This window comes from Dermochelys coriacea, chromosome 4, assembly GCF_009764565.3.
Source record: "Dermochelys coriacea isolate rDerCor1 chromosome 4, rDerCor1.pri.v4, whole genome shotgun sequence".
Classification (NCBI taxonomy): Eukaryota; Metazoa; Chordata; order Testudines; family Dermochelyidae; genus Dermochelys; species Dermochelys coriacea.
Window position 1 is genome coordinate 17930265 of NC_050071.1, and position 25494 is coordinate 17955758.

The 25494-nt window shown below is 41.1% G+C and overlaps 2 protein-coding genes across 3 annotated transcripts in view; one reads left to right on the forward strand and one right to left on the reverse strand.

Annotated features, from left to right (window-relative positions):
- The first annotated feature begins 1238 nt into the window (after positions 1 to 1238).
- Positions 1239 to 13843, forward strand: COPS4 (COP9 signalosome subunit 4). The gene is made up of 10 exons (XM_038399353.2): positions 1239 to 1645; positions 3894 to 3973; positions 5491 to 5642; positions 6966 to 7069; positions 7490 to 7643; positions 9325 to 9475; positions 10221 to 10391; positions 11869 to 11984; positions 12722 to 12806; positions 13350 to 13843. Exons 1-10 carry the CDS (start codon positions 1572 to 1574, stop codon positions 13481 to 13483), a joined length of 1221 nt encoding a protein of 406 aa, XP_038255281.1. The 5' UTR covers positions 1239 to 1571; the 3' UTR covers positions 13484 to 13843.
- Positions 13844 to 14231: 388 nt separating this feature from the next.
- PLAC8 (placenta associated 8) overlaps positions 14232 to 25494 on the reverse strand; it is a 30402-nt gene continuing 19139 nt past the window's right edge. For both annotated transcript variants that reach the window (XM_038399357.2, XM_043512973.1), the window contains 4 exons: positions 18519 to 18663; positions 16954 to 17078; positions 15470 to 15578; positions 14232 to 14381 (listed from right to left, as the gene is read on the reverse strand). In XM_038399357.2, the coding sequence (XP_038255285.1) occupies positions 15474 to 15578; positions 16954 to 17078; positions 18519 to 18627 (339 nt within the window). In that variant the 5' untranslated portion in view covers positions 18628 to 18663 and the 3' untranslated portion in view covers positions 14232 to 14381; positions 15470 to 15473. The remainder of the gene's footprint in view (positions 14382 to 15469; positions 15579 to 16953; positions 17079 to 18518; positions 18664 to 25494) is intronic.

Below are 25494 nucleotides of genomic sequence, written 5' to 3' on the forward strand. Positions count from 1 at the left end.
AGACTTGAACCAGGAGCAAATACTTTCTCTTGCCCATTTGATCTGCATTTAACTGACAAAAGAGACCATGAAAACCCCATATGTACATACACACACAGGGGAAAATGTGAAATGGCTTCCGCAAAGCATCCTTCACTGTACACCATACAAAATAAACATTGAAGGTTACAGGGGAAAGTATGATATGTTATTTTAGAAATACCATATGACCATGTCATTAATTATTATAGTGGAGAGAGTGAAATGGTCAAGGTTGCTTGTGCAACTTTTACATTTCCTAAGTTTTAAGTGTTTAACTGTACAAATTTAAAATGTAGTGAAATCCTAACTGAAATGATATAACCCAATTGATATATTGCTTTTGTCTCCATTAAAACATTTCTCTGCAGTATTTGTAATCCAAGTGTTAGTGAATGAATAAAAATATTATTCAGTCTATTTTCATGATCCCAGCTGAAGCCCAATCCTGAAAACAACTGCCTGTGGGCAACCCCTGGCCTATGTGTTGTCACCCATTTAAATAAATGGAGCACCCAGCACTTCTATTAAAATAAGTGGAGAGGTGGGGGCTCAGCTCTTCTGACGTACATCACTGGAATTCAGTTACACATTGGTAAAACAGGGAAAGTATGAGTATTAGTCTTCTTTTCCATCTATCATAAACTCTATACAAAAAAATTAGAAAAGGAAAATAAATACTGCAATGTCTGAAATCTTCTGATAATAACGTTTGTATCATAGACATGCTATTAACACCACTGAAACAGAGCTGACCAGCAACATAGTTTGGAAGGAAACAGACGGAGCTATAACAGCAAGGAGTCCAGTGGCACCTTAAAGACTAACAGATTTATTGGGGCATAAGCTTTCATGGGTAAAAAAACACTTTTTTTGTGTTTTTGTACCCACCAAAGTTTATGCCCAAATAAATCCGTTAGGCTTTAAGGTGTCACCGGACTCCTTGCTGTTTTTGTGGAAACAGACTAACCCGGCTACCCCCTGATACTTGAGAGCTATAACATGTTCCACTAATCGGGCCCTGGCCCTGAGTCCTTCTGACAGAGCGACCCCATGGGAAGGAGACAACTCACCCCTTCCCCCCTCTGGTCCATATGAGTGCATTAGACAGGAGACCAGCTTTTCCAGGCCCAGCCGCTGAACCAGGGCGTGCGACTCTTGGACTGGCCCCCTCCCGCCACGTGGGGTGGGGCCGGGAGGAAGAAATAGCTCAGTAGTCGTGGACCCGGAGAGGGAGAAGGGGGCTGGGGGTCCCCTCCCAAGTAGAGGCTCTGCTGCCTCCTCTCGCGTAGTCCCCCGCGCCGGGTCAGGGGGAGAACCCGCTCCAGCCTCCGCAGCGGGCGCCGCGATGGGCACCCCGCGTCGCGCAGAGGCTGCACCTCCCTGGCAGCAGGCGGCGCGCCGGAGAGGGGCAGGGGGTCATGTGACCCTTCTCGCGGGGAAAGGGGCCACTCTAGCCGTTGCTCCTCTATGGTACAAAGGGACGAGGCGGGGGCCCTCTGGCCGGGAGTTGGAGGGCCGCGCTCCCGCCTGGTCTGTCGGCGCGGAGGAAGATGGCGGCCGCGGTGAGGCAGGAGCTGGCCCAGCTAATGAATTCCAGCGGCTCCCACAAGGACCTGGCGGGGAAGTGAGTGACGGCCGAGCGGCCCGGGGCTGCGGCCCAACCGCCGTGGGGGCGGCGGGAGGGAAGAGGGGCTGGGGCTGAGCGCGGCAGGAGAGGGAGTGGGGCTGTGGGGAGAGAGGCAGGAGTAGAGGGGATCGGAAGAGGGAGTGTGGGGAAAGGAAATCGGGACTGGAGCGGGCGGCTGCGGGGAGAGGGGACGGGGGGAGGCGGGGGGCTGCGGGGAGAGGGGATGGGGAGAGGAGGGGGGCTGCGGGGAGAGGGGATGGGGAGAGGCACGGGGCGAGAGGGGGGCTGTGGGGAGAGGGGATGGGGAGAGGCGGGGGGCTGCGGGGAGAGGGGATGGGGAGAGGCACGGGGCGAGAGGGGGGCTGCGGGGAGAGGGGATGGGGAGAGGCGGGGGGCTGCAGGGAGAGGGGATGGGGAGAGGCGGGGGGCTGCAGGGAGAGGGGATGGGGAGAGGCGGGGGGCGAGAGGGGGGCTGTGGGGAGAGGGGATGGGGAGAGGCGGGGGGCTGCGGGGAGAGGGGATGGGGAGAGGCACGGAGCGAGAGGGGGGCTGTGGGGAGAGGGGATGGGGAGAGGCGGGGGGCTGCGGGGAGAGGGGATGGGGAGAGGCACGGAGCGAGAGGGGGGCTGTGGGGAGAGGGGATGGGGAGAGGCACGGAGCGAGAGGGGGGCTGTGGGGAGAGGGGATGGGGAGAGGCACGGGGCGAGAGGGGGCTGTGGGGAGAGGGGATGGGGAGAGGCGGGGGGCTGTGGGGAGAGGGGATGGGGAGAGGCACGGAGCGAGAGGGGAGCGGGGGGCTGCAGGGAGAGGGGATGGGGAGAGGCACGGAGCGAGATCAGATGGGAGAGGTAGGAAACGAGAGGGGATCAGGAGGGCTGTGGGGAGAGGGGATCAGGAGAGGGGCACGGAGTAGAGGAGGCTGCACTGACATCTGAGGTGGGAGGGGAAGGAGGTATAACAGGTGCTTAAGGACAAGGAAGAGTGTCTTGCTTCCCCCTTTAGCGGGGATCCCTGTACCTGATAGACTGGAGAAGCCCCTGATCTATCTTGTGCATTTTTGACCACATTTTGTGCACAATCAGTTTCACCCCTGCTCAGTCAGTCACTTTCCCTGTTGTTCATCGGGGTCTGAAGTTATGGTAACATGAATACTAAACCACGATAGTCTGTAAGGAGATTTAAGGGGCAGGTAAGAACCTGGAACTACTTTTAACTCCCTGTGTAAAATGGACAAAAAAGGTGCTGCCAAGACTTCCTGGGTCAGTGCAGACAAGATCTCAGCTCTGTGTTTAAAGATCTTTTAAATGTTAGAGCTTTGGGCTCATTCAAATTTCAAGCACTGTATGTGAGACTAGTTTAGTGTTTCAGACAACTAAATTCCTGATCTGTCATTAATTCTTGAACTTGACTTGGAAAACACTTGATATGACTGTCCGGAAACTTTATTTAGTAAAAATATGTGATTTTAAACTACTGTTATGAGTGACAGTGCAAAGTGAAAACTCTGATAGTGAGACTAGACAAAAATATTCTAGTGCTAAAACACAGAACAGCTTATCTTTTGGTTGCTGACATGTTAAATCATTAACCCCAAAAGTTTAAATAGATCTCTCTCATAATTTAGTTCCCATAATGTCTGCCTTCCCAACTGTATCTAAACTGTATGGATTTGTGTTGATTTACATTGTCAAATTAGCTAATTTCAGTAAATTCTGTGTTTAAAAATAGTTTTCTGATAGTCTTAGACTTCAAAGACAAAAGGAACCATATGATCATCTAGTCTGACCTGAACAGCATAGGCCATCGAATTTCACTATGTAATTCCTGTATGACACTCATAGCTTTCTGTTGAACTAGAGCATATGTATCAAAAAGGCATCCAATCTTGATTTAAGAATTTCCTTATGACAATACTAAGGCATTATGCCTGTTTATCAGACTTAAGGAGAGGTGCTCTAACCTGTACACAGCTACATATATTATAGTTCACAGTATGTAAATTCAAATCTTGGAGGATTTAGCCTGGCGTTTTCAAAAGAACCAGGCACTGAACTCCCACTAAATTTCACTGGGCTTTGGGCACCTATCCTTTAGGCTCTCTTGAAAACCCCAGCCTAAAGAAATATAGCAACTTTAATAGAAAGTATAAGAAACAATCTAAACTACAAAGTAAGGGTCAAAATAGACTGAACAAATGAAAGGATATTAATTGTGGTGATCTTTTTGGTTTTAAATCTATGGACAGATATCGTCAGATACTGGAAAAAGCAATTCAGCTGTCAGGAGTGGAACAACTAGAAGCCTTGAAAGCTTTTGTAGAAGCAAGTAAGTATGTGTGGAATAGTACTTGTTTTGTTTATGCATTGGACTGAAGACTTGATACATGTTGGATTACACATTCAGATAAATATAACTTAGGCTATACGAATGTTTGATCCTCTGTGCATATTCAGTCTTGCATCCAAGTCTGCTTGGAGCACTAATCATCAATATGTTAAAACATTGTTAGAAAACAGACTTTAAAATGATTGTAGCCTTGTTTTGTAAACTAGATTCCCCCACCCCCCCAGCAAACCTGTCAGTGGTACAGCTCTTGAATACACTCATGGACACTACAAAAAAACCTAAAATAGCTGATCTTTGCTGAAGACTAAAGTGATGATTAGTTCCCCCCCAAAAAGTTAAGCTTTTGAGTTAGTGTAAAAAGTATCAGGAAAAAAAAAATGCTCAAGACCTTTATTTCGTCATATTTGGATATCTTAGAACTGTCAAATAATTTTACTAAGGCATGATAAAATTTAGCATGCAGTCTTAATTTGTCCAGGATGTTATAAACTAAGGCTACGTTTTAGTTACAGGTATTTTTAGTAAAAGTCATAGACGGGACATGGGCAGTAAACAAAAATTCACGGCCTGTGACCTGTCCATGACTTTTACTAAAAATACCAGCGACTAAAGCTTGGTCGGGGGGATGCCTGGGGGCCCCGCAGGTGCTGGGGGGAGGGGTGGCACAGGAGGCAGCACGCAGCCCAGGACCCCCACTGTTGCTGGGGGGGCGTGTTTGCAGGGCCAGTAGGCTCCCTACCTGGCTCCGCACCTCCCCGCCCCCCAGCTGCAGCAGAGTTTTGGGTGTGGGAGGGGGCAGGGGGTTGGGCCACGGGACAGGGTGAGGTGGGCAGCGCTTACCTCGGGAGCTCCCCGGAAGCGGCTTCATCCTCCCTCGCTCAGCTGCTGGGCGGAGGCAGCGCTCGAAGCTGCCTGGCCATGCCTCCGCCTAGCAGCTGAGCGAGGGGGGATGTCGCCACTTCCGGGGAGCCCCCCTCAACGTAAGCGTTACCTAGAGCCCACCTCACCCCATCTGGTGCCCCTGCCCCCTCCCACACCCAAACTGCTGTTTGGGGAGGCGGTGGCCCAAGCCTGCCCCAGCAGCAGCCGGTGGGACTGGCGCAGGGGTTACCTGAACTACCCCTGAGCCAGGCGCACCGGCCACTACGTAAGTCATGGAGGTCACAGAATCCGTGACCAACTCGCAGCCTTAGTTATAACGTACACACTTGAAAATAGCAGTTTAGAATGAAAGTTCTTTCTAAACCATAGGAAGACCTCATATGTTACTTAGCCTTTGTCATACCTGAGAACTGTTCTGAGCTCTGTAGCAAACAGACAGTGTAGGTTTCTTAGAGTAGAATCTAGTTCTTAAAATTAAGATTGTTGTTAATGACTTAAAAACCAGGAATATTCAAAATTAGCATTAAAGCTGCTGATTAACTATGGATTGAGATCGAAAGCATTGACCTATATTTCTTCTCTTATTTCCTCCTTCTATTGTGTCTTTGAACTAGTGGTAAATGAGAATGTCAGTCTAGTGATCTCACGTCAATTGCTGACAGATTTCTGTACACATCTCCCAAATCTTCCCGATAGCACGGCCAAAGAAATCTATCACTTTACCTTGGAAAAGATACAGCCTAGAGTCATTTCATTCGAAGAACAGGTAAGAGAGAATTTAGTGGGTGAGATTCTGTGTCCTGTAATATGCAGGAGGTCAAATTAAATTATCATAATGATCCCTTCTGGTCTTAAAGTCAATAAGATTAATGACAATCATATTTATCTTAAAAAGCTCAAAACAGAGTTTTGAATCCTAAATATTGTATTTTAACATTTCAGTAAAAAATGGACACTCATACTCATGGTCCAATTTTACATTCTTGTGTACCCAAAACTCCTGTTGAATTCGATGAAGATTTTGGGTGTGCAAAGAATTCCATATTTGTCCCTTAATCAGCATGTTAAGTATTTAGTTCCTGCACTACTAAAAATGGCTTCCCAGATCAAGACAATAATCTGGCTATTAGAGAAACCACTGAGATGCAACCTGGAACTCATTGAGCTGAATTTTAGAACAGTAACACAGTGGGGAGGGTATGCGAGTGAAGAGACTTTTTTTTTTTAAGTTTGTTTTATTAAAAAATCTTTTCTAAATAAGTTAAGAACTCAAAATTTGTTTGTTGGGGAAAATGTTTCCTTGAAATACCAGCTCATCAGGCAGCTAAAGAGTTTAGTTCAATATGTGTTGTCAAGCCTGCTCATTTCTTTTTTTCTAGATACCCTGCAGTATTAGCTGGTAGTATTTGTGTATGGGGAAAAGAAGTTTTTATTTAAATATTATAAAATCTAATATTTGAATTGGAAAAACCAGACAATCACTTGCTTTGCTTTACATTTCCATCTGTTTCCATTTTATTATTTTAATCATCTTTCATCTCAATGCTTATCTAAACAGGCTTACCCATGTTACAATGGTTGTACATGGATTAAGCCTATCACACCAAGCAAATGGATCAATTAATTGTCACAATTCCTCTGAGGCCTTGATCCCACATTGTAAATCTCAAGATTGGGAACGAAGTTATCCGAGTGCATTCCTACCTCATGGGGATGATGTGAAGGTTCATTTGTTAGGCCCAGACCTTCAGAAATGGCTAGTGATTTTGGGCGCCTCAATTTTGGAGAGCGTAACTTAGCACCTGTAAAAGGGTATAATTATTCAGAGGGTGGATTCTGAGCCCTTTCCAAAAATCAGTCTCTTTTCAGTGCCTCAATTTGGGAATGCCAAAATTGAAGCACTCAAAACCATTAGTCATTTTTTAAAACTTTGGTCTATGTTTGATAAAGATTTTTAGGTGGAAGGAGTATACTGTATCATGTGTCCGGTAGCTGGAAAAATACTGTTGATAAATGAGAAGAAGCAGATGGTATGATTGCTAATGGAATATGGATCAGTTTTATAGTATGCTTTTGTTTTTTTTTCCAGGTTGCTTCTATAAGGCAGCATCTTGCATCAATTTATGAGAAAGAAGAAGACTGGAGAAATGCAGCACAAGTGTTGGTGGGGATTCCCTTGGAAACAGGACAAAAGTAAATACTGTGGTTAGACACAATTTTGTCCTGCTGAGTATCCTTCTGTGTTTTTTAAATGCTTCCCTAGAATAAAATGTCTGGTTTTTCTCTTCTTATTTCCCTGAATCTTCAGTAGTTTGGCATGGTGACAATTGTGTGGGTAAATTCAAAATCATCTCCATAGTATCAAAATACTGCTTGGCTCTCAAAGCGCTGACCTATATGGAATACCTAGTCATTAGCATCCTTCTAGTAAATGTGAATAATAAAGCTTCACTTCAAAATACTCTCAACCCCTTTTCCCTGTTCATCCCTTTCCACCTCCATGTACACATAAGGAGTTGCTATAGGCTTTGCCCAGATTAATGTCCTCTTGTGATTTCAAGACTGAAATGCTCACACAATTTCTACCTTATATATTCTTCTGCTCCTTCACAGACAATACAATGTGGATTATAAATTGGAGACTTACCTGAAAATTGCCAGACTGTACCTGGAAGATGATGACCCAGTTCAGGCGGAGGCTTATATTAATCGAGCTTCGCTGCTTCAGAATGAATCAACCAATGAACAGCTACAGATCCATTATAAGGTGGTATAACTTATTTTAATTTTTCCTTCTACGAGGGAAAGAATACCACATTGAATTATAGTAGAGTTTTTTTGTGTTGTTGTTTTTTTTTGGTAGCTTTACATAAGCCTTTGATAAATAGAGTTAGGATAGAATGATAAAAAGATTTTTCAAAATGGACTTGTCTCATTGAAAGTCAACGGGAGCCTAAGCTCCTACATGTCTAAGTCACTTCAGATTTCTAGATTACATAAGCAGTTTTGGAAATGTTGTCCCTAGCTTACATCTGAAGAATGAAGATAACAGAAAGGACAAAGAATAACTTGCTTGAATAAGCATCAGGAAAAAATAAATTCACCATAATTACTGACTCCAAACAACGGAATAAAATGAATTATTTTAAAAAATCATATACTCCTAGAGCAATTTGTCCTCTAGCAAGTGTTAGTCTCCTAAATATTACTCCACTATGGGGTAAAAGCATTGGGGTCAGACTGACCTTGTCAAATAGGTGCAGAAAAGAATAGAGTTCTAGAGCATTAAACAACCGGAGCATTACAAGTACAATTTTTTTTTTAATATGCTAGGCTTGAACTACACCGTCAGCTATGAAATTACAGAGTGAGTATAAGCATTATAAGAGAAATTGGAGGAGAGGGAAGACTGAAAAGCAAAGAAATGCTAAACTCTGAAGAAGAGACACCAAGGAAAAATTAGCTTGTGTACAGCTCTTTGAATTATATAGTGCATCCTGTAAGTGCAAAGTGTCATTGTTAGTAGTAAAAGGGAGACTTGGGTTATGAAACACTTGTACTACATTTTATGTACTATTGTTTTATATTCCTTTTCATTCTTAATAGTTGTGCACTAGCACAATGCTGCAATGTTTGAGATCCAAACACTGAAGGGAAATGTTTTTTTTTGTAAACTGATCCCAGCCCACAAAGAAGCTTTATATAAAAATATTTAATCGGTTTTGCAAAACCTATTGTGTGAGTTTATACTGTCTGACAGTTTAAATTTAATTAATTTACATATTAGCTGCTGGTACTCCCTATGTCTTGGATGAAATATAAAACCAGGGTCCTGACCACTTGTGACCCATTAAAGGTACATGATACTTAACAGAGTTAGTGTTGTTACTCTGATGTCGTGGACAAATTACAAGCTAGATAATTACTTGGATCTGTCTAAATCTCTGCTGCATCTTTTATTGGATATATATTAATCTTCACTTCCTGTCTGTACTGTTGTGTGATATTGCATTGCCCTGTAACAACTGAAATTTTGTTTTAGAATTAGCCGCACCTCTACTTTGAGGCAGGTATTAGTATATATAATTCCATATTTGTTTAAATTGGTACAGCACTATGGAATCCTCTGATATGAACATTTATATAAATAATTATGCTTAGTAATAATCATGAATTTCACATTCAGATTAAGATTCTGCAGTTTCTGTAGAGATCTCACAACAATCTTTGGAGGACAGATGCCAGAATATCAAGTCTCTAACTGCAGAAGAATAGTTATTTAAGCTCTTGCAGAACTTTCCCAAGATGCTGGTGTTTTTCTCAGCAGACTTAAGTGATGTTTATGGAGCCGTGCTCTCACTTTGTAATACAGCAGCTAATGTGTGTCTCCACTATATGGTCACTTTCCTATTTAGCTTTTTTCTTACTGAAACATATTCTCTCTTTAGGTGTGCTACGCTCGTGTTCTTGATTACAGAAGGAAGTTCATTGAAGCTGCCCAAAGATACAATGAGCTCTCTTACAAGAGCATAGTCCATGAAAGTGAAAGACTAGAGGCATTGAAGCATGCTTTGCATTGTACTATCCTAGCATCAGCAGGTAAAATGAATGTCACAGATTTCTGTGTATTTCTGGCCTTTTGTATTCCATATAAAAAAAGGATTGCTAATCTTTAGCTGATCTCAGTATAACCTTTTGTGTAGCTCTCATCATTGTAAAATGTAGTAGCAAGGAATCTAGAAGTATGAAAACAGGTAAGAAGTTGAGGGTTTGATAGCAGGCCAATAACTACGAGTTTTGAGTATCTTTCTCTCTGCGTGCCTAAGTTACAGTCATCTTATCTGGATGCACAAAAGAATGAGTAAGTGGGGAAAGCTTAGCCTGTTTTAAAAAAAAAAAAAAAAAAAAAACAACAACACTTTGGAAAAGGTTGCAGTAGGTATTATTATCTAAGGAAATTTTTTCAGTCACTGATCATAAAGTATACCTGGAGACACACTAAGGGGGAAATGCAGGAAGGATTTTTCAGAAACAAGCCAATGGTTCCTTTCTCTAAGGCCTTTATTTAAAGTAGGCACGTGTTCTCCATGAGGAGACCTACCCATCCTTTATTCGCAATGAAATACTAGATGTCTAGACACCGTGAGGATGGGCACATTAGAGGCCTTGACAGTTTTCTATTATAGATATTTTCTATATGATACACTCCTACCCTTGGAAACGGTATAGGAGTGAACATGACAGCTTCAAAGCATTGTTCTCTCATGAGCACTGTTTTAGTAAAGTGATATTTACAGAATTTATTAAGGAGGTCATTTTGTGGGATTCTTGTTGTTTCTCCTAGGACAGCAGCGCTCTCGCATGTTAGCCACTCTTTTCAAGGATGAAAGGTGTCAGCAGCTTGCAGCCTATGGGATCTTGGAGAAAATGTATCTAGACAGGATTATCCGAGGGAATCAGCTACAAGAGTTTGCTGCCATGCTCATGCCACATCAGAAGGCAACTACAGCTGATGGTACAGACTTCTTTAAAGCACAGTAATACTGTATTTCAATATCCACACAACTTATCCATTATAGATTTGCCTAGTATATGCATAGAAATGTGTATATATTCCAAGTGGCTGCCTTTAGAACTCTACCCTCCTTAATGTATTTTAGTGCTCAGTCTTAGATTCAGTTCCTATCTTTGTTTTAACCTGTTGATCTCTTAAGAGCTTTCTAGAATCCAGCTTCTCCATCCATTATTAGATTATACACCTCAGTAAATTTCTATTTTAATCTTTTGTTCTAAAGAATATAAAACTCTTTTTTCTAATCTTGCTTCATTTTCTGAGACCTTCTCCTCTCTCAGCTTTTCCAGTTCTTCAGTATATTTGTAAAATGATGCCCATCAGTTTTTTTACAGTATGATCTATTTTCTACAGACTTGTACAAATCTCTTGTTTTGTGAGTTTGATAAGTCTCAGTGTTTGTTTTCCTAGCTGCTGCCAGATAACATGGATCTAAAAACTAAAAACCATCAGCCTCTTACCTCCCAAATCCATTCTCTGATCAGTGATGTGCAGGTTTTGGTAACACAGTTCAGGCTAGAATTTACTAAATGATGTTACATAAACTAAATGACATCAGTGGAGCCTTAAATTCAAATTAGTGTGTTCTCTAGATTAGAGTGGTTAAGTGCACATTCCATGAAGAGTATGAAACGCTTCATGTGCCAGGCAAGCCTTATCTTTATGGACCTCTCTTGCTCTACAGCAAGGAAGAAATACTTGGAAAAAACCTAGCTTTGGAAAAAAAGTTAGAAAACATTCCTCTTACCAGATAAGCTGTATGCATCTTTTGAACCCAAAACACCTATTTGGCTACATTCTATGCTTATGCTGTCTGGTCCAAAACTGAAAAACATCCTTGTTAATTAATATGTCCATTTAACTGTTGCAGTGTCTCTCCCTCTCTGGATCATAGCTGATTCTGTCATCTATTTGTATTGTGGTAGAGCAAGATCAGGTGCTAGGTACTGCACAAACAGGAAGAGGCAGTCCCTACCCTAAAGAGTTAAAATATGGAGACAAATGGCAGAAGAAAGGAGAGCAACAGTATCCCGTTTCTCAGATGGGGAGAACTGAGGCACAGATTAACTCATTTTTAAGGTTATACATGAAACCTGTATCAGAGTCAGAAAATGAACACAGAGCTCCAGAGTCCTAGTCCAGAACCTTAACCACAAGACAGCTCCACTTGAATGTTCTAGAACTGAGCTAGAGAGACTAAAGCCATTCTTCTAAGTTGCTTTCTTTGAACAGATATGTAAACTATTAGGGTCTTCCTGCTCATTTACTTTTGTATGGAGTAATAGTGCTGTAAGGAAACCAGATATGTTTCAATGCTCTGTACATATACATTTTTACCAAAGTATTTTTCTTACTCACAGAGCAAGAAAGTCTCTTGAAAACTCTTAACAATGAAGTGTCATTTTATTCCGTCTCTAAGGGTCCAGTATCTTAGACAGAGCTGTTATTGAACACAACTTGTTATCTGCAAGCAAACTATACAACAATATTACCTTTGAAGAACTTGGAGCACTATTAGAGATCCCTGCAGCCAAGGTATCTTCTTTGTTTCCTGTGTGATAATTTTTGAATACAAGAAATGAATTCCATTAGCAAAGTGATATTAACAAGTATTTTTGGTATAACTTCAAGTTCAGCTTTTCAAGTTTCAGTGCTTAAGTATTCTGCACTGCCTCTAGCCTTTCAATCACAGGGCCAACATGTTCAGAATGCAAAACATTTAACCCATTTTGAGGGATGGGGAGAGAGAGAGAGTACTTAATTTCGCTCAGCAGCAAGAAGTGGATTAAGCAGTAGCATTGACTGGTGCCCAAGGGAGTCCATCTGGTTCTCCTTGGGCCAGAGGTTGGGCGGCAATAATGCATAGTCTTAAACAATAAAGTAGAGGGGGATGATGTGTAAAGGTCAGGCATTCTTTTGCAGCTTCATAAATATGTTGGAAACTAAATGAATATCATTCTCAGATCTAAAGAAGAAAAGGAGTACTTATGGCACCTTAGAGACTAACAAATTTATTTGAGCATAAGCTTTCGTGAGCTACAGCTCACTTCATCGGATGCATTCAGTGGAAAATCTCCCCACTGTATTTTCCACTGAATGCATCCGATGAAGTGAGCTTTAGCTCACGAAAGCTTATGCTCTAATAAATTTGTTAGTCTCTAAGGTGCCACAAGTACTCCTTTTCTTTTTGCGAATACAGACTAACACGGCTGCTACTCTGAAACCTGTCAAAATTCTCAGATCTCTCTCTCTCTCTCATTCCTATTTTTCAGGCAGAAAAGATAGCTTCTCAGATGATAACTGAGGGTCGCATGAATGGATTTATCGATCAGATTGATGGAATAGTTCATTTTGAAAGTAAGGGTTTCCTTCTTTTTCATGGTACAATTGAAAATACGTTGGTTGAGCTGTTCCCTACAACACGAGGAAGTTATATTTTTTAAATAAGGATCTAGTACAAGCAAGTGTGCTTGGACTTGCTATTGCCAGCAGATGGCAGAGTCTGTATTGTAAGTAGCTGTTCAGCTATGTCTGCTTGTTACTTACAAAGTCATATATTACTCTTTTTTCTAATATTTAAGAGAATGTGTGATTGACTCTATACAAAAGCTGTATCAGACTGCAAAATTGCATCTTGTTAGTCTTGTAAATACATGATGAGTAGGAAATTCTCTACTTTTTACTTTGTGGTGCAATACCTAATTATGTAACGTACAACCCCCAATCATTTAATCTTTTAAATTTAGAAATAACTATTCTGTAGACCTGGTAAATAGACAATACTTTTTTTGTCACATCACTAAGTGAAATAACAATAAAAATCCTTTTAGTCAAAATACAGCAGAATTGCAAAGAAGCAGTCTGCTTTTGCAAATTATTATTATTATTTTTTTTTTAAAGCGCGTGAAGCTCTGCCAACATGGGACAAACAGATTCAGTCACTGTGTTTCCAAGTTAATAACCTTCTAGAGAAGATTAGTCAGACGGTACCGGAATGGACAGCACAAGCAATGGAAGCTCAGATGGCTCAGTAAACCTATACTTAGTCTTTTGCCTATAATTAATCTCCTTCTGTACTGTACAGATGAAATCTACTAGGACTATGAAATGACCACCTGAAAATTGTAGTAGTATACAGTCTTGTATAAAACTCCTGACATTTTGTCAGACTATGCAACATGGTATCACTGCATGAGAAATACTCTTTGCTGTTTTGAAAGTTGTGGTTTAAAAGTACAGAAAGAAGTAAAATCTTAAGATAGATTTGTACTGCACATACTGTTTACTAAATTGTGGACTCATCACTTTCCATTGCTGGTTGTGAAAATGTAAGTGCCATGTTGCTGTGAGTTATGGTTATTCCAATAAAGGGAGGAATGAGCCCATTAGATTCAGCCTATCCTATGATGCCTGTGTTTTAACAAATCACTTGTATTTCACTCACTAGCAGTTTGAGTATGAAAATGCAACATAATTCTAACCTTCCAAGTTTCCTGTATTGGATTTGCAATTTAGATATCTACTACATCCAGGAAAAGAAACACTCTTCTCTTACAATTCAGAGAGCAGGAAAATAACTTATCAGAGTTTATTCTCTCATGTTCTGGCAGGATGGCAGCAGAACCAGTGAAATGATCATACCATAGACAAACTAGCATGAGCTAGTTATTGGGAACAGGAGAATACTCTTTCCAAGACAGCTTAGTACATACAATAAAACTTAACTTTCACTACTGCTTCTCAACACATACATGCACAATAAGAGGCACAGACAAATTTGAGGTTACTTTACTTTATTTCAGATAAGTAGTGCTTTCCAACAATCAAATTAAAATGCATACAGCACTTTCTTGAACAGTAAGTACAGCAGGAAATGAGAAGACTCTTGCTTATGGAAATTATAGGACTCACAACCCACGAGTACAGGAACATCTAAAATAGGGGAGAAAAGTGTTATATTCATGGCTGAGATTAATAATACCATTGGTTTTATTAATACACTACCTTGAAATTTACTTAAGCAATACAAGACTCATTATTGCTTATATGTAGTGCATAGCTGTGTATTTTAATGAATCTGCCTCAAATCAAGGATGATGGAGTGGTTTGAGCACAGGATTTGACTGAGTATTAATGGAAAAAAGATTTGAGTACTTTTGAAAATGCCACCCAGGAACTACACTTTCTCCATAATCAACACTATTTAGCTTTGTGCAAACACAAGAATCACAATCATGTAAAGTTCTGCTACATGGTAATATCCCACAAAGATACCTCAAAAGCCTAATCCTGAACAAGTCAGTAAAGTCCTAGCAAACAAATCCCTTTTACAGGTGTGAGACTACACAGTGAAGATGAAGGAATAGCTATTCACCCCCACCTATTGCAATGCAAGGGCACTGCTAAAGCAGGTCTAGCTGCCTAATTCTTGGAAGGGAGACTAGCTTCCTGCTACAGTCTACTCAACTGTTGAGCCATGTTGGTCCCCTGTAGCACACACCCACCTATTCCGATTTGTGTTTGACATGTTCTGTTTGTTTTGCCTTCTGGTGTGGAACTCCGCTACAGAATTGCAAGTGCCACCTAGTGTGGAATGCCTGCCACCTGTGGTGTAACAAGGCTCTCCCCCAGCAATAGATGGTCCTTGCTGCCTGTGGTCTTGCATTCCCATTTAGGCACTTTGCCCATTGTAAATAATTATATATTTCCTTTTAAATTGGCTTGGTAACTCTCACTCCACTTATTACTATGGCTCCTCTTAACACAGAGTCAAGTAAAAGGCTTATATGCTGCTTAGATAAAGCCATATTATAGATGGCCAGCTGGGGCCCAAGAAGACCGGTTAGATACAGAAAGGGCGGGTAGAGCAGGATTCCGCTCTATATTGGATAGAAATCTGTTCATTGATTGCATATCATTTTGGTTCTACACTAACTTTTCCGTCACCACTACCATTTGTCCTAGAATTAATTGAAACATTGCATCAGAGAAGCCTCTTGATTTATCAAATACTTACAAACCTTACTAGAATATCCTCATTTCCTTCCTTCTGTTAATATCTCTCTTTATTTGACAAAGAGAACACAAAGAACACCACAGGATAGTGCAGTAATCAGAGAAGATGGATCCCTGTTGAAACAGAAAAAATGTTAAAGGCTGTAACTTTAAGAAGTACATCTAACTTTTTGTTGACTTTATCACATTGGACTTAAAGTCAGACTAGCATATGGGCTTTCTGTGCTGCCTTTGAGTGGGATGACAGGGCCATTATGGGGAAAATACATTTTAAACATCCTTTCCTTTTCTTGTTACTAAAGTACTATTTGGCCTAAATTCATAGGAACTAGAAGATACCAAAGCGTTATCCATAGCCCTGCTTTTTACTGCAGTGAGCCAAAAAAGAAAAATGTTCCCAGTTGCCTTCTGTAGGAGGCAGAGAGACTGCGTGCTGGTAGCCTCTTAAGAGGGCTGGTTTAGGCACCAAAGAAGTTATTTACTCAAATTAGGAAGCAGAGTTATCTAATGGGTGGGGTTTTCCCAATAACAACCAGGCTTTAGCAGATGGAAACCAGTCTGAGAATAGACTGGAAGCTCGGCTAGATCAAGTCAGCCCACCTCCCTACCTGTGCAGGATTGAGTAACCTCTGGGATTCTGGCCAGTTTCCATTTAAAAATGTTTCTAGTAGTGGGATTTTTCAACCGGTAAACTGGGAGTCTAGTTTCAGAGTAGCAGCCGTGTTAGTCTGTATTCACAAAAAGAAAAGGAGTACTTGTGGCACCTTAGAGACTAACAAATTTATTAGAGCATAAACTTTCGTGAGCTACAGCTCACTTCTGAATGCATTCGATTAAGTGAGCTGTAGCTCACAAAAGCTTATGCTCAACTAAATTTGTTAGTCTCTAAGGTGCCACAAGTACTCCTTTTCTTTTTGGGAGTCTAGTGTCCAGTTGATTTGCATTTAGGGCTGGGATGTATTGTCTGATATTCAGCCAAACTATTCCTTTTCTTAACTTCATCCTTTTGCTAGTCCTCGCACCACTCCTTAACACACTGCTATATTCCTTTCAGATCTTCGCAGTTATAGCCCCCACTATTATTAACTGTCAAAAACTATACATATTTAGCTCTGAAATTTCCATAATTGTCAATGCCTCCATGCTCCAACTCTCCTTCCAATTCACCTGCATCCTTCAGGTATTGAAGATCTAGCAGGGAAAAATATGTTCTAGATAGAGAAACTTTTGCCTTCCTGCTCTGACATAGCTCCAAATTTTTAAAAGATCTTAGCTCCTATATTTAGGCTCTGAAGTGAAGCGGCCTGATTATGAAGCTACTGTTGAGCCCTTTAGAAAATCTGGACAATTCATTTGAACGCCTAAATAGAAGCTGAGGTGTTTTTTTTTTTAATTAGCTTATAATATTTCTTCATAGCTCTCCTAAACCTCCTTGGCTTTGTGTTATTATTGCTCTATTGTATTTGTAATTATATAAATAGTAACTAACAGGGATTCCGTATCTTGTCCGGTAGAGAGTCCTCATGGCAACGCTTCCGCCACAACAGCAGCATTCATTCATGTCACTTGCTACTTGACATTGAAGACAATAGAAACAGAATGCTCCACATAGGCCTAGATAAAGACAAACAAATGAGGCTCACTCAATGTTCTCCCCTTCATTCATGCAGACAGTTAACTTTCACCACCACTTTTTGGAGAGATGTAGAAAGGGCTAGAAAATCGGAAGGAGAAAGTTAGGGATGTGCCAATGGGCCAGAGCTAGTCCAAAGGAGGGCAAGATCTTTGAAAGACTTTTGAAGGAATAGTGATGTCATATGATTGTGTAACCTGAATGGCAGCTTTGCCCCCCATAATGACTTAAGGCCATTTCTTCACTGCCAAAAATATTGTGTGTTTACAGTAGCATAACACACATGTTTCAGCTGTCTCGGTGGAGGCGAGGCATTATAGTTTTTACCATGATGTAACTAAGCGAGGTGAACCACAGGTGAGGGAGATTGTGTAGCTACATTGTTAAAAGCTACATGAGCACTTTGCCACCACTGGGATTTTACAGCAAGATAGCTAACCCATGTTAGTTATTCTGCTGTAAACACACTCCTTTTTTGGTCTGTGACCTTCAGCAGATCTGGATGAACTTAGCCTTAGGGCAGGAATACAAGTACTTGCTGTAGTAGAGAGGGTGCCTGGTGCAAATTCTGAGGCTTGAATCAGACTGTGAACCAAAGTCAGGCCATGTATTAGAGCAGATGCTTACAAGTTCACTGTCCAGTACATGAACTTGGCAAAGGTGTTACTAGTGCATTAGGTGCTAGATATTTACATAAATATATTCCAGCTACTACAGATACATCCCAATCGAGTACAGGATAATGAACAGGGATGTTTTGCCCAAGATATCAGGAACAAGGGGAAGTAACAAACAGAGGTCATGAAACACATAGGCTGGTATGTAAGTTGTTTATCCCAGTTTGTCTCTGTCTATAAATGGCAGGGTACCTCGTCTTAACCTTTTCTTTTGGCCAAGGGGACGGCAGAAATTCCCACTGCTGACTGAGCTACTCCTTGCCACTGGGCACTTGTGTTAGTGTATCTGTAGCTCCTATGGGATGCTAGTATTGTGCCTTGATGGCAATAAACCTGGCCGAGTGCCTTTGTCCCCAAACCAAGCCCGTGGTCTTTCTTTTTGAGTAACATCGAGGACTGCTGAATTAGCAGGCTGCACTGCGAATATTGATAACACTGGCGCTCCCAGGACAGAAGTACTGAGCAACCTGAACAACGTTATCCAGGCACTGACATTCCAGCCTTCTACACTTAGCAACACCTTGCTTTGTGTGTGAGTTGGTGATGTAGCCAGCTAGTCACTGGCTTTCAGAGCGGATATGGGAAATACAACTACAAGCCACTCCTATAAATAAATTAAAACAGACAAATTGGATTCTCCCAATTTAAAGTCAAACCCACTAAAAGACTGGAGATATAATATTAAGCCAAACATCAAGACACCTCAAACTAAAACAAAAATACAATATTTGACTATCCACTTACAGACTCCACAGTCACTGCAGCAATCCACCAACCCGGTCTGCCAGACATTACTTTGTGCAGTAGCCACAGAAAATTGGGGCTGTACAAAGACGACAGGTTGAGAATTCATTTTTAGTTTCACTAGTTGAGTTCAGAAGTTTAATTTCTGAAAGGAAAACAGTAAAAGGAATGGTTTGAAAAAGTCTGTTAGGGACTAGCTGTGTCACAAATAGTCAGGGTGTCTAATGTCATTGTGGTGATGTAATTAGAGGAATGTTACCCACATCTCTTTGTGAAATGGCATGTTTCTCACTTCATCGGAAGCAATGCTATCCATTGGATAACTGGATAGTTTTGGTGGACACATTAGGCCAAATTGTTGTCTCCAGAGATAGACCACGAATGAATTTGGCCCAGTTTTTTCTGTCCAGATTATGAATGTAAATTATGAATGTAAAATGTAAATGGGTGTAAATTTTAATCCAAAAAGCCCATCTCTCCCTAACATCACATTGGGGCATAGTTCATTCCTGATTCAAAGGAAAGGGTGCCACTAACTAATGGCCAACGTATCTTCCAGCAACACCTAACGGTTCCCTAGTCATCACCCAGGTGAGTCCTGGCCTACTCTGATCATCCGTTCCCTGTGTGATCCGAGACCATCACAACACAAATACTATGGAGGTTATTGCAGAAATGGAACTCTCACTCTTCCTGCTGTTTGCAAAGAGGCAGATTAGCCCCAAGAACCAGGATTTTCCTGCTGCAGCCAACAAAATTCTGAGATGTCATTTACTCAGGCAAACTTCTTTTGAGTTCAGTGGTGGTCTGACTAAACTCAGTAATTACTCTGGCACCAACAAACAGCTTTCAGACATTTTCAAACAGTGTACATTAGTACATATTGAAAATATAGCTGTCAAAGGCACCCATCAACTTAAAAAAATCATTAAAGTCTGAAAATGTTTCAGCTACTATTGTTATATGTAACATCTAAGGTTCTTATCAGTGAAAAATTAAAGAAAACATTTTTCTGATTTTTCAATTTGTTTACTTTGTACATTTAACTGCAGCCAGTTTTACTGTTTCCCCATACAGTCACTCACTCACTTTCCCTTGTTATTTTCTGAATTTTTCACTCCGCAACAGGGGAGAGAAGCACATAAGAATGACCATATGGGGTCAGACCAAAGGTCCGTCTAGTCCAGTATTCTGTCCTTCAACAGTGGCCAATGCCAGGCGCCCCAGAAGGAATGAACAGAACAGATAATCATCAAGTGATCCTTCCCCTGTTGCCCATTCCCAGCATCTGGCAAACAGACGTTAGGGACACCCATTCCTGCCCATCCTGGCTAATAGCTGTGAATTTATCTAGTTCTTTTCTTAACTCTGTTATAGTCTTGGCCTTCACAAAATCCTCTAGCAAAGAATTCTACAGGTTGACTGTACGTTGCATAAAGAAATATTCCTTTTGTTTTAAACCTGCTGCCTATTAATTTCATTTGGTGACCCCATAGTTCTTGTGCTATGAGAAGGCGTAAGTAACACTTCCTTATTTACTTTCTCCACACCAGTCACGATTTTATAGACCTCCATCATGTCCCCGCTTAGTCATCTCTTTTCCAAGCTGAAAAGTCCCAGTCTTATTAATCTCTCTTCATATGGAAGCTATTCCATACCCTAATAATTTTTGTTGCCCTTTTCTGAACCTTTTCCAATTCCAATATATCTTTTTTGAGACAGGGTGATCACATCTGCTCACAGTATTCCAGTGTAGATGTACCCTGAGGCTCCTGGTACTGATGTGATACAAATATATTAAATAACAACAGGATTGGGATGAAGGTACATTTATATTATTCTGTTTTCATTTTTTCCTTGTTCCATATGTGGCAGCAATCTTAGTTCTCCAAAGACAGGACTTTGCCATTACTTGCGCAACTATAATTTGCTTGGCAACACCCCTGGTCCCTTGGTAACATGATTCCTGGTGTTTGGACTCACATCAACATCTGGTGTCCTATGCACTAGGTGGAATTTCCTTCAGCTAAAGGGCTACCTTATTTACACAATGTTTTATAAAAGAAGTATCTTAATTATACCATAAAGAAAGATGTGATATGAGAACAGGGCGGTAAATTGTGATTGTGTTCAAGGTCCATTTTCGGTAAGCAGCAGCTTTATGACTGTGAAATCCTCATTTAGTCAGTCATCTTTTTATATGTTGTATGATTCACAGGTTTGGGGACATTGAAACATCAACAGAAACTCATTACTGATTGCCTCACTAATCTGCAAGTGCTAAAGGTTAAAAGCAAGCCTGTGTGTTTCTTGTTTCTAAAATAAATAGTTATCAAGCTGTAAAAATAAAACCTCACTTTCTTCTTGATAATTGAACAATAGGTCTTTGAAGAGCTAAGGGCCTCCAGACTGACTATGATTTTAATGACAGGTTTCAGAGTAGCAGCCGTGTTAGTCTGTATTCGCAAAAAGAAAAGGAGTACTTGTGGCACCTTAGAGACTAACAAATTTTTTAGAGCATAAGCTTTCGTGAGCTACAGCTCACTTCATCGGATGCATTCATCGGATGCATCCGATGAAGTGAGCTGGAGCTCACGAAAGCTTATGCTCTAATAAATTTGTTAGTCTCTAAGGTGCCACAAGTACTCCTTTTTTTTTTATGATTTTAATAACATTGCTTCCTTCTTGCAGATCAGAAACATGACAGACCACTTCCAGTGAAAACACTGTGGGCAAAATTCTGACCTGTTGTTCACATATTAAGTGATGTTAACGTGACTGCATGGGTAGAAAATAATAAAAGTAACAAACACACACCATAAACACAAAATCAGGCCTTCATTATGCTGACTCTTACAAGATGCGTATACTGCCCCATATACAGTTTCCATGTCACTTAAGCTACAGGTCCATTCACATGCCTTCGCCTCTCTTCACTAAGAGGTATTGCAAAGTTGGCACTCTGCCATCACTTATACTTTACACATCTCGGTTACCGAACAAGATTGCAAGTGAAGAGATCATTGCATCTTTCAAGAGGGCAGAAAATAGGCGAAGGAGGATAGAGCATGCTGAAAACAGCAAGTGACATATGCCTTCTCTTAAAACATGGATAATAATATCAAAGCACATAGGATAGAAAGAACCTTGAATCTTTCTGAAAAATGTTTCACAACCCCCATACCATTAGTAAGATGTATTTTGTCTCCATTGGTCATTTTGAAATATAGGCAGCCAAATTTAAACTGTAGCAAAGTTCATTTTTCAGTAAAATCAGCCTCCAACGGTCAGAAATATCGACTTTGATGCATTCATACAGTCTGAACAGTGGCAGGCAAAAAAACAAACAAAAATGACTTTCTGCTACCCACCCTGGGTGCATAATTTTGTCAAATACCCATTAGTAGGATTTACAGCATATTTCATTTTGCCTTAATTGGTTTGTTGAGCAGAAAACAAAACATTCTCATTTTTTACTAAATTCCCTTCCCAGAAATAGCCATCTAAGTAGCTGATAGCTCTTGAAAGTTTTAATATACTAAGCTTTGCCAAACTAAAAGAAATATGCACATACCAGTTGCAGAGCAGTCTTGAAGAGAGAGAGCATTCCCTTTTCCTGGTTGAACTTCAGCCAAGTCACTTGTATATATTCCATGCACTACGCAAATTGCCAATGTAAACTGATCATGTGGCTTTCAAAATTGCCATCATTGACTACTTGTAATCAAGCAGTTTGAGTACAGGATATTTTTTACGATATATTTACTATATAAAGAACAGTCAGTTGTTTTTCCATCATAAAATGATGTACATCAAATATGAAATAAATCTGTTACACAACACCAAGGATGAAATTTTAATCTTAAAAAATTAAAAGGCATAGTTGAAGTGGAAGACGGGCTGATTTAAGAGGAGATTTGAAGAAAATGGGGGAGGTCTGTGGCTCAGGAGTACGTTAGGTATACGAGTGGTGGGCCACTGTTTTCCGCATTTTGTCAGGTCTGTCATCTATTGCCTTGTATTATTTACCACAGTAAAGTATCTATGGTTACAGTGTGTGTAAAAGTGCTATACAAGAACAGGAAAATTAATTCTTCAGGGTCCCATCCATGTGATGGTAAAAGAAACAAACAAACAATGTAGTTGTTGCTTTGCAGGTACTGCTACAGAACATCACCGAGTATGTAATCCTCCTAATGCTTTTGTTAATGTTAGGTATTTACTATTTCTGAGGCCCTCCTGAAAAATTATTAGAAAGATGAGTAACTAGACATGGGTTAAACCTCATTTCTTGAGAGACAGGATTAGGGATGTAAATGTATCAGCAGGCTGGAACATTAGGTATGGAGTGAGTCATGCTGTAAAGGGATTGGATCCTACAAAGTGACCAAGCCGACCTGAAACATGCGATGCAATGTATAGTAAATGCAGCGTAATCACTAAATGTATATAAAGGAAGAGGTTTGGTGTGTAACTTTGGATGTGGGGTACACCCTATACCCACCCCCTATGAATGAGTCTGATCAACTCAGCGTAGCTTAGCTCTATGCCAAATAAAGGAAACTAACTGACCAGACTGCAGTTGAACTGAGTTCTTGGGGAACCGAGGGGAAGTAGTCTTGGGGAAACCCCAACAATCAGCAGTGACCAAAAGGCTCTGGGAGCAAGGATGAAAGAGTCAGGGGGCACAGGTTATGTGCTCATTCATCCTCCCAATTGAAGGTAAGGGGCCTAGGCAGGGAGACACGCATCCTGAAGATGAATGCATGGCTGTGCAGATAGCGTTGATGGGAGGGTGTCAGCTTTCTTGACCATGGGATGCTGTGCCAGGAAGGAGGACTGCTAGGAAAAGATGGAGTCCACCAAGGGCTGGCCCACAACATTTTGGCATCTGAGGCGGGGAGCTCAAATAACGCCCCCATGCCCTCTTGCTTGGGCCAAAACTTTGAAAGGCCTCAATTCTGCCTTCTTCCTGTTCTACTCCTCTCATGGTACTGCTCTGCTACCTACCCCAATAAAGGAGAACTAAGAACTTAAAATGCCTTGTTCAAAAATTCGAAGTAACATTTAAGTTTCAAATGCCTGAACAGCAAATGTAACTTTTCTTGTCTGCAAAGAAAACACTGGCATTTTTATCTGTTTGAATAATCAAAGTGGTGCTTTCCGTGCCTTCTTGGTTTCAAAGATTTGAACTGCTTCCTGAAGGTCCACAGTCTGAGCCAGCTCATGCTCTATTGAGATGGTTGCAAGGCCGACCAGCCTCTCCTGTGTTATTGTGGAGCATAGATCTGTTTTTATTAACTTCAACTTGGAGAAGCTGTGTTCTCCACTGGCAATTGTTACAGGAAGTGTTAGAAGTATGCGCGGAGCAACAAAAACATTTGGAAAGAGGATGGTCATCTTATTTGTGCACGTATATTCCAGAACAGCCTTTGGAGTTGATCCTGCTGAAATGTATCTCGAAAGGGCTTTCAGTTCATCACCTAGATCACTTGCATCAATATCGCACACATCATCATGTGTCAACACTGTCTCTAGTGCCTTGCGTTGCTGGTGTAGGTCTTCTTCAGGTATAGTGAGGAGTTTTGGAACACCATACAACATCCCAAATATACCACTGTGTTCCTTGAGCTGCATGAAATGTTCTTCAACTGACTGTATTGCACAATCTAGCACCTGGTTAAAGAATTCAACTTTGAATTGTTGTTTGGGGTCTCTTTTGGGATTATCCCCTGCCTTGTAATCAAAATGTCTTCTTCTTAGGTGACTCCTGTATTCTTGAATGGGTGGGAAAATAGCTTCAGTGTGAAGTTCCTCTGCCAACTTCTGTGCACTCTTCAGAACGTTTTGAAATCCCTCATGTGACCAGTAAGACTGTAGGTATGACTTTGCTTTGTCCAGTTGTTCCATTGCTCCAGATATATCAAGGTCAACACCTTGGAGTCTCTTGCTTACAACATTTATTTCAAACAGTATGTCATGCCACAACACTAAGCCACACAGAAATTGGAAGTTATATATGTTTCTGGTGATTCCATTTCCCTCTGCCACTGTTCTCCCACGAACAGTTCCTGTCATAGCATTATCCTCCATAATGGCAACTATGGCATCATCTATCTTCCCAATTTGGAGTTTGTTAGGCTTTATCGCCTCCACTCGACTTTCCCATCGTGTGGCACTCAGTGGTTTCAGTGTCAGAGAGGATGTTCCCAGATGTTGCTTCAAAATTTGCCATTGATGAGTTGATGCAGAGAAAAATACATAGATGCTTTGAATTACATGAAAAAATTCAGCAGCCTCAGTAGAAGCTGATGCTGCATCACTGATCACTAAGTTCAGTGAATGAGAACTACATGGGACAAAAAAACCTCGAGGGTTTAACTCTCGGATCCGTGTCTGCACTCCTCCGTTCTTTCCTCTCATGTTGGCACCATTATCGTAGCCCTAACCTCTCAGGTCAGCTATCGCAATTCCTGTATGTTCCAGCTTTTTAAGAAGCACATTTGTCATACCAGCTCCTGTAGTATCATCAATGTCAATAAATTCTAGAAAATGCTCTCTGACAGTCACCATTGTAGGGACATTTTCACTGGGTTCTGTTGTTGTTACAAAACGCACCCTTAAAGTGATTTGTTCCATATGGCTGATGTCAGGTATGCAGTCCAGAATAACAGACTAATATCTTGCTAACTTCAGATCTGCCACAATCTTCTGTTTGTTGTCAGTAACTGTATGATCTCATTTTGAATCATTTTTCCAAGGTAGTGGCGTGTGTACATTTCTTGGATGGTGACTCTTCTTAGATGCTCCTGGAGTACAGCATCAAACTCAGCCATCGGCTCCACAATTTTAAGGAAGTTTCCATTGTTTGGCACATACAGCTGATCTGAAGTGCCATGCTGTGCTAGGTTTTGGGTAGCAAACATTCTCACCATGGCAACAAGCCCTTTCAGAACGTTTTGCCAGTAATGAGGCT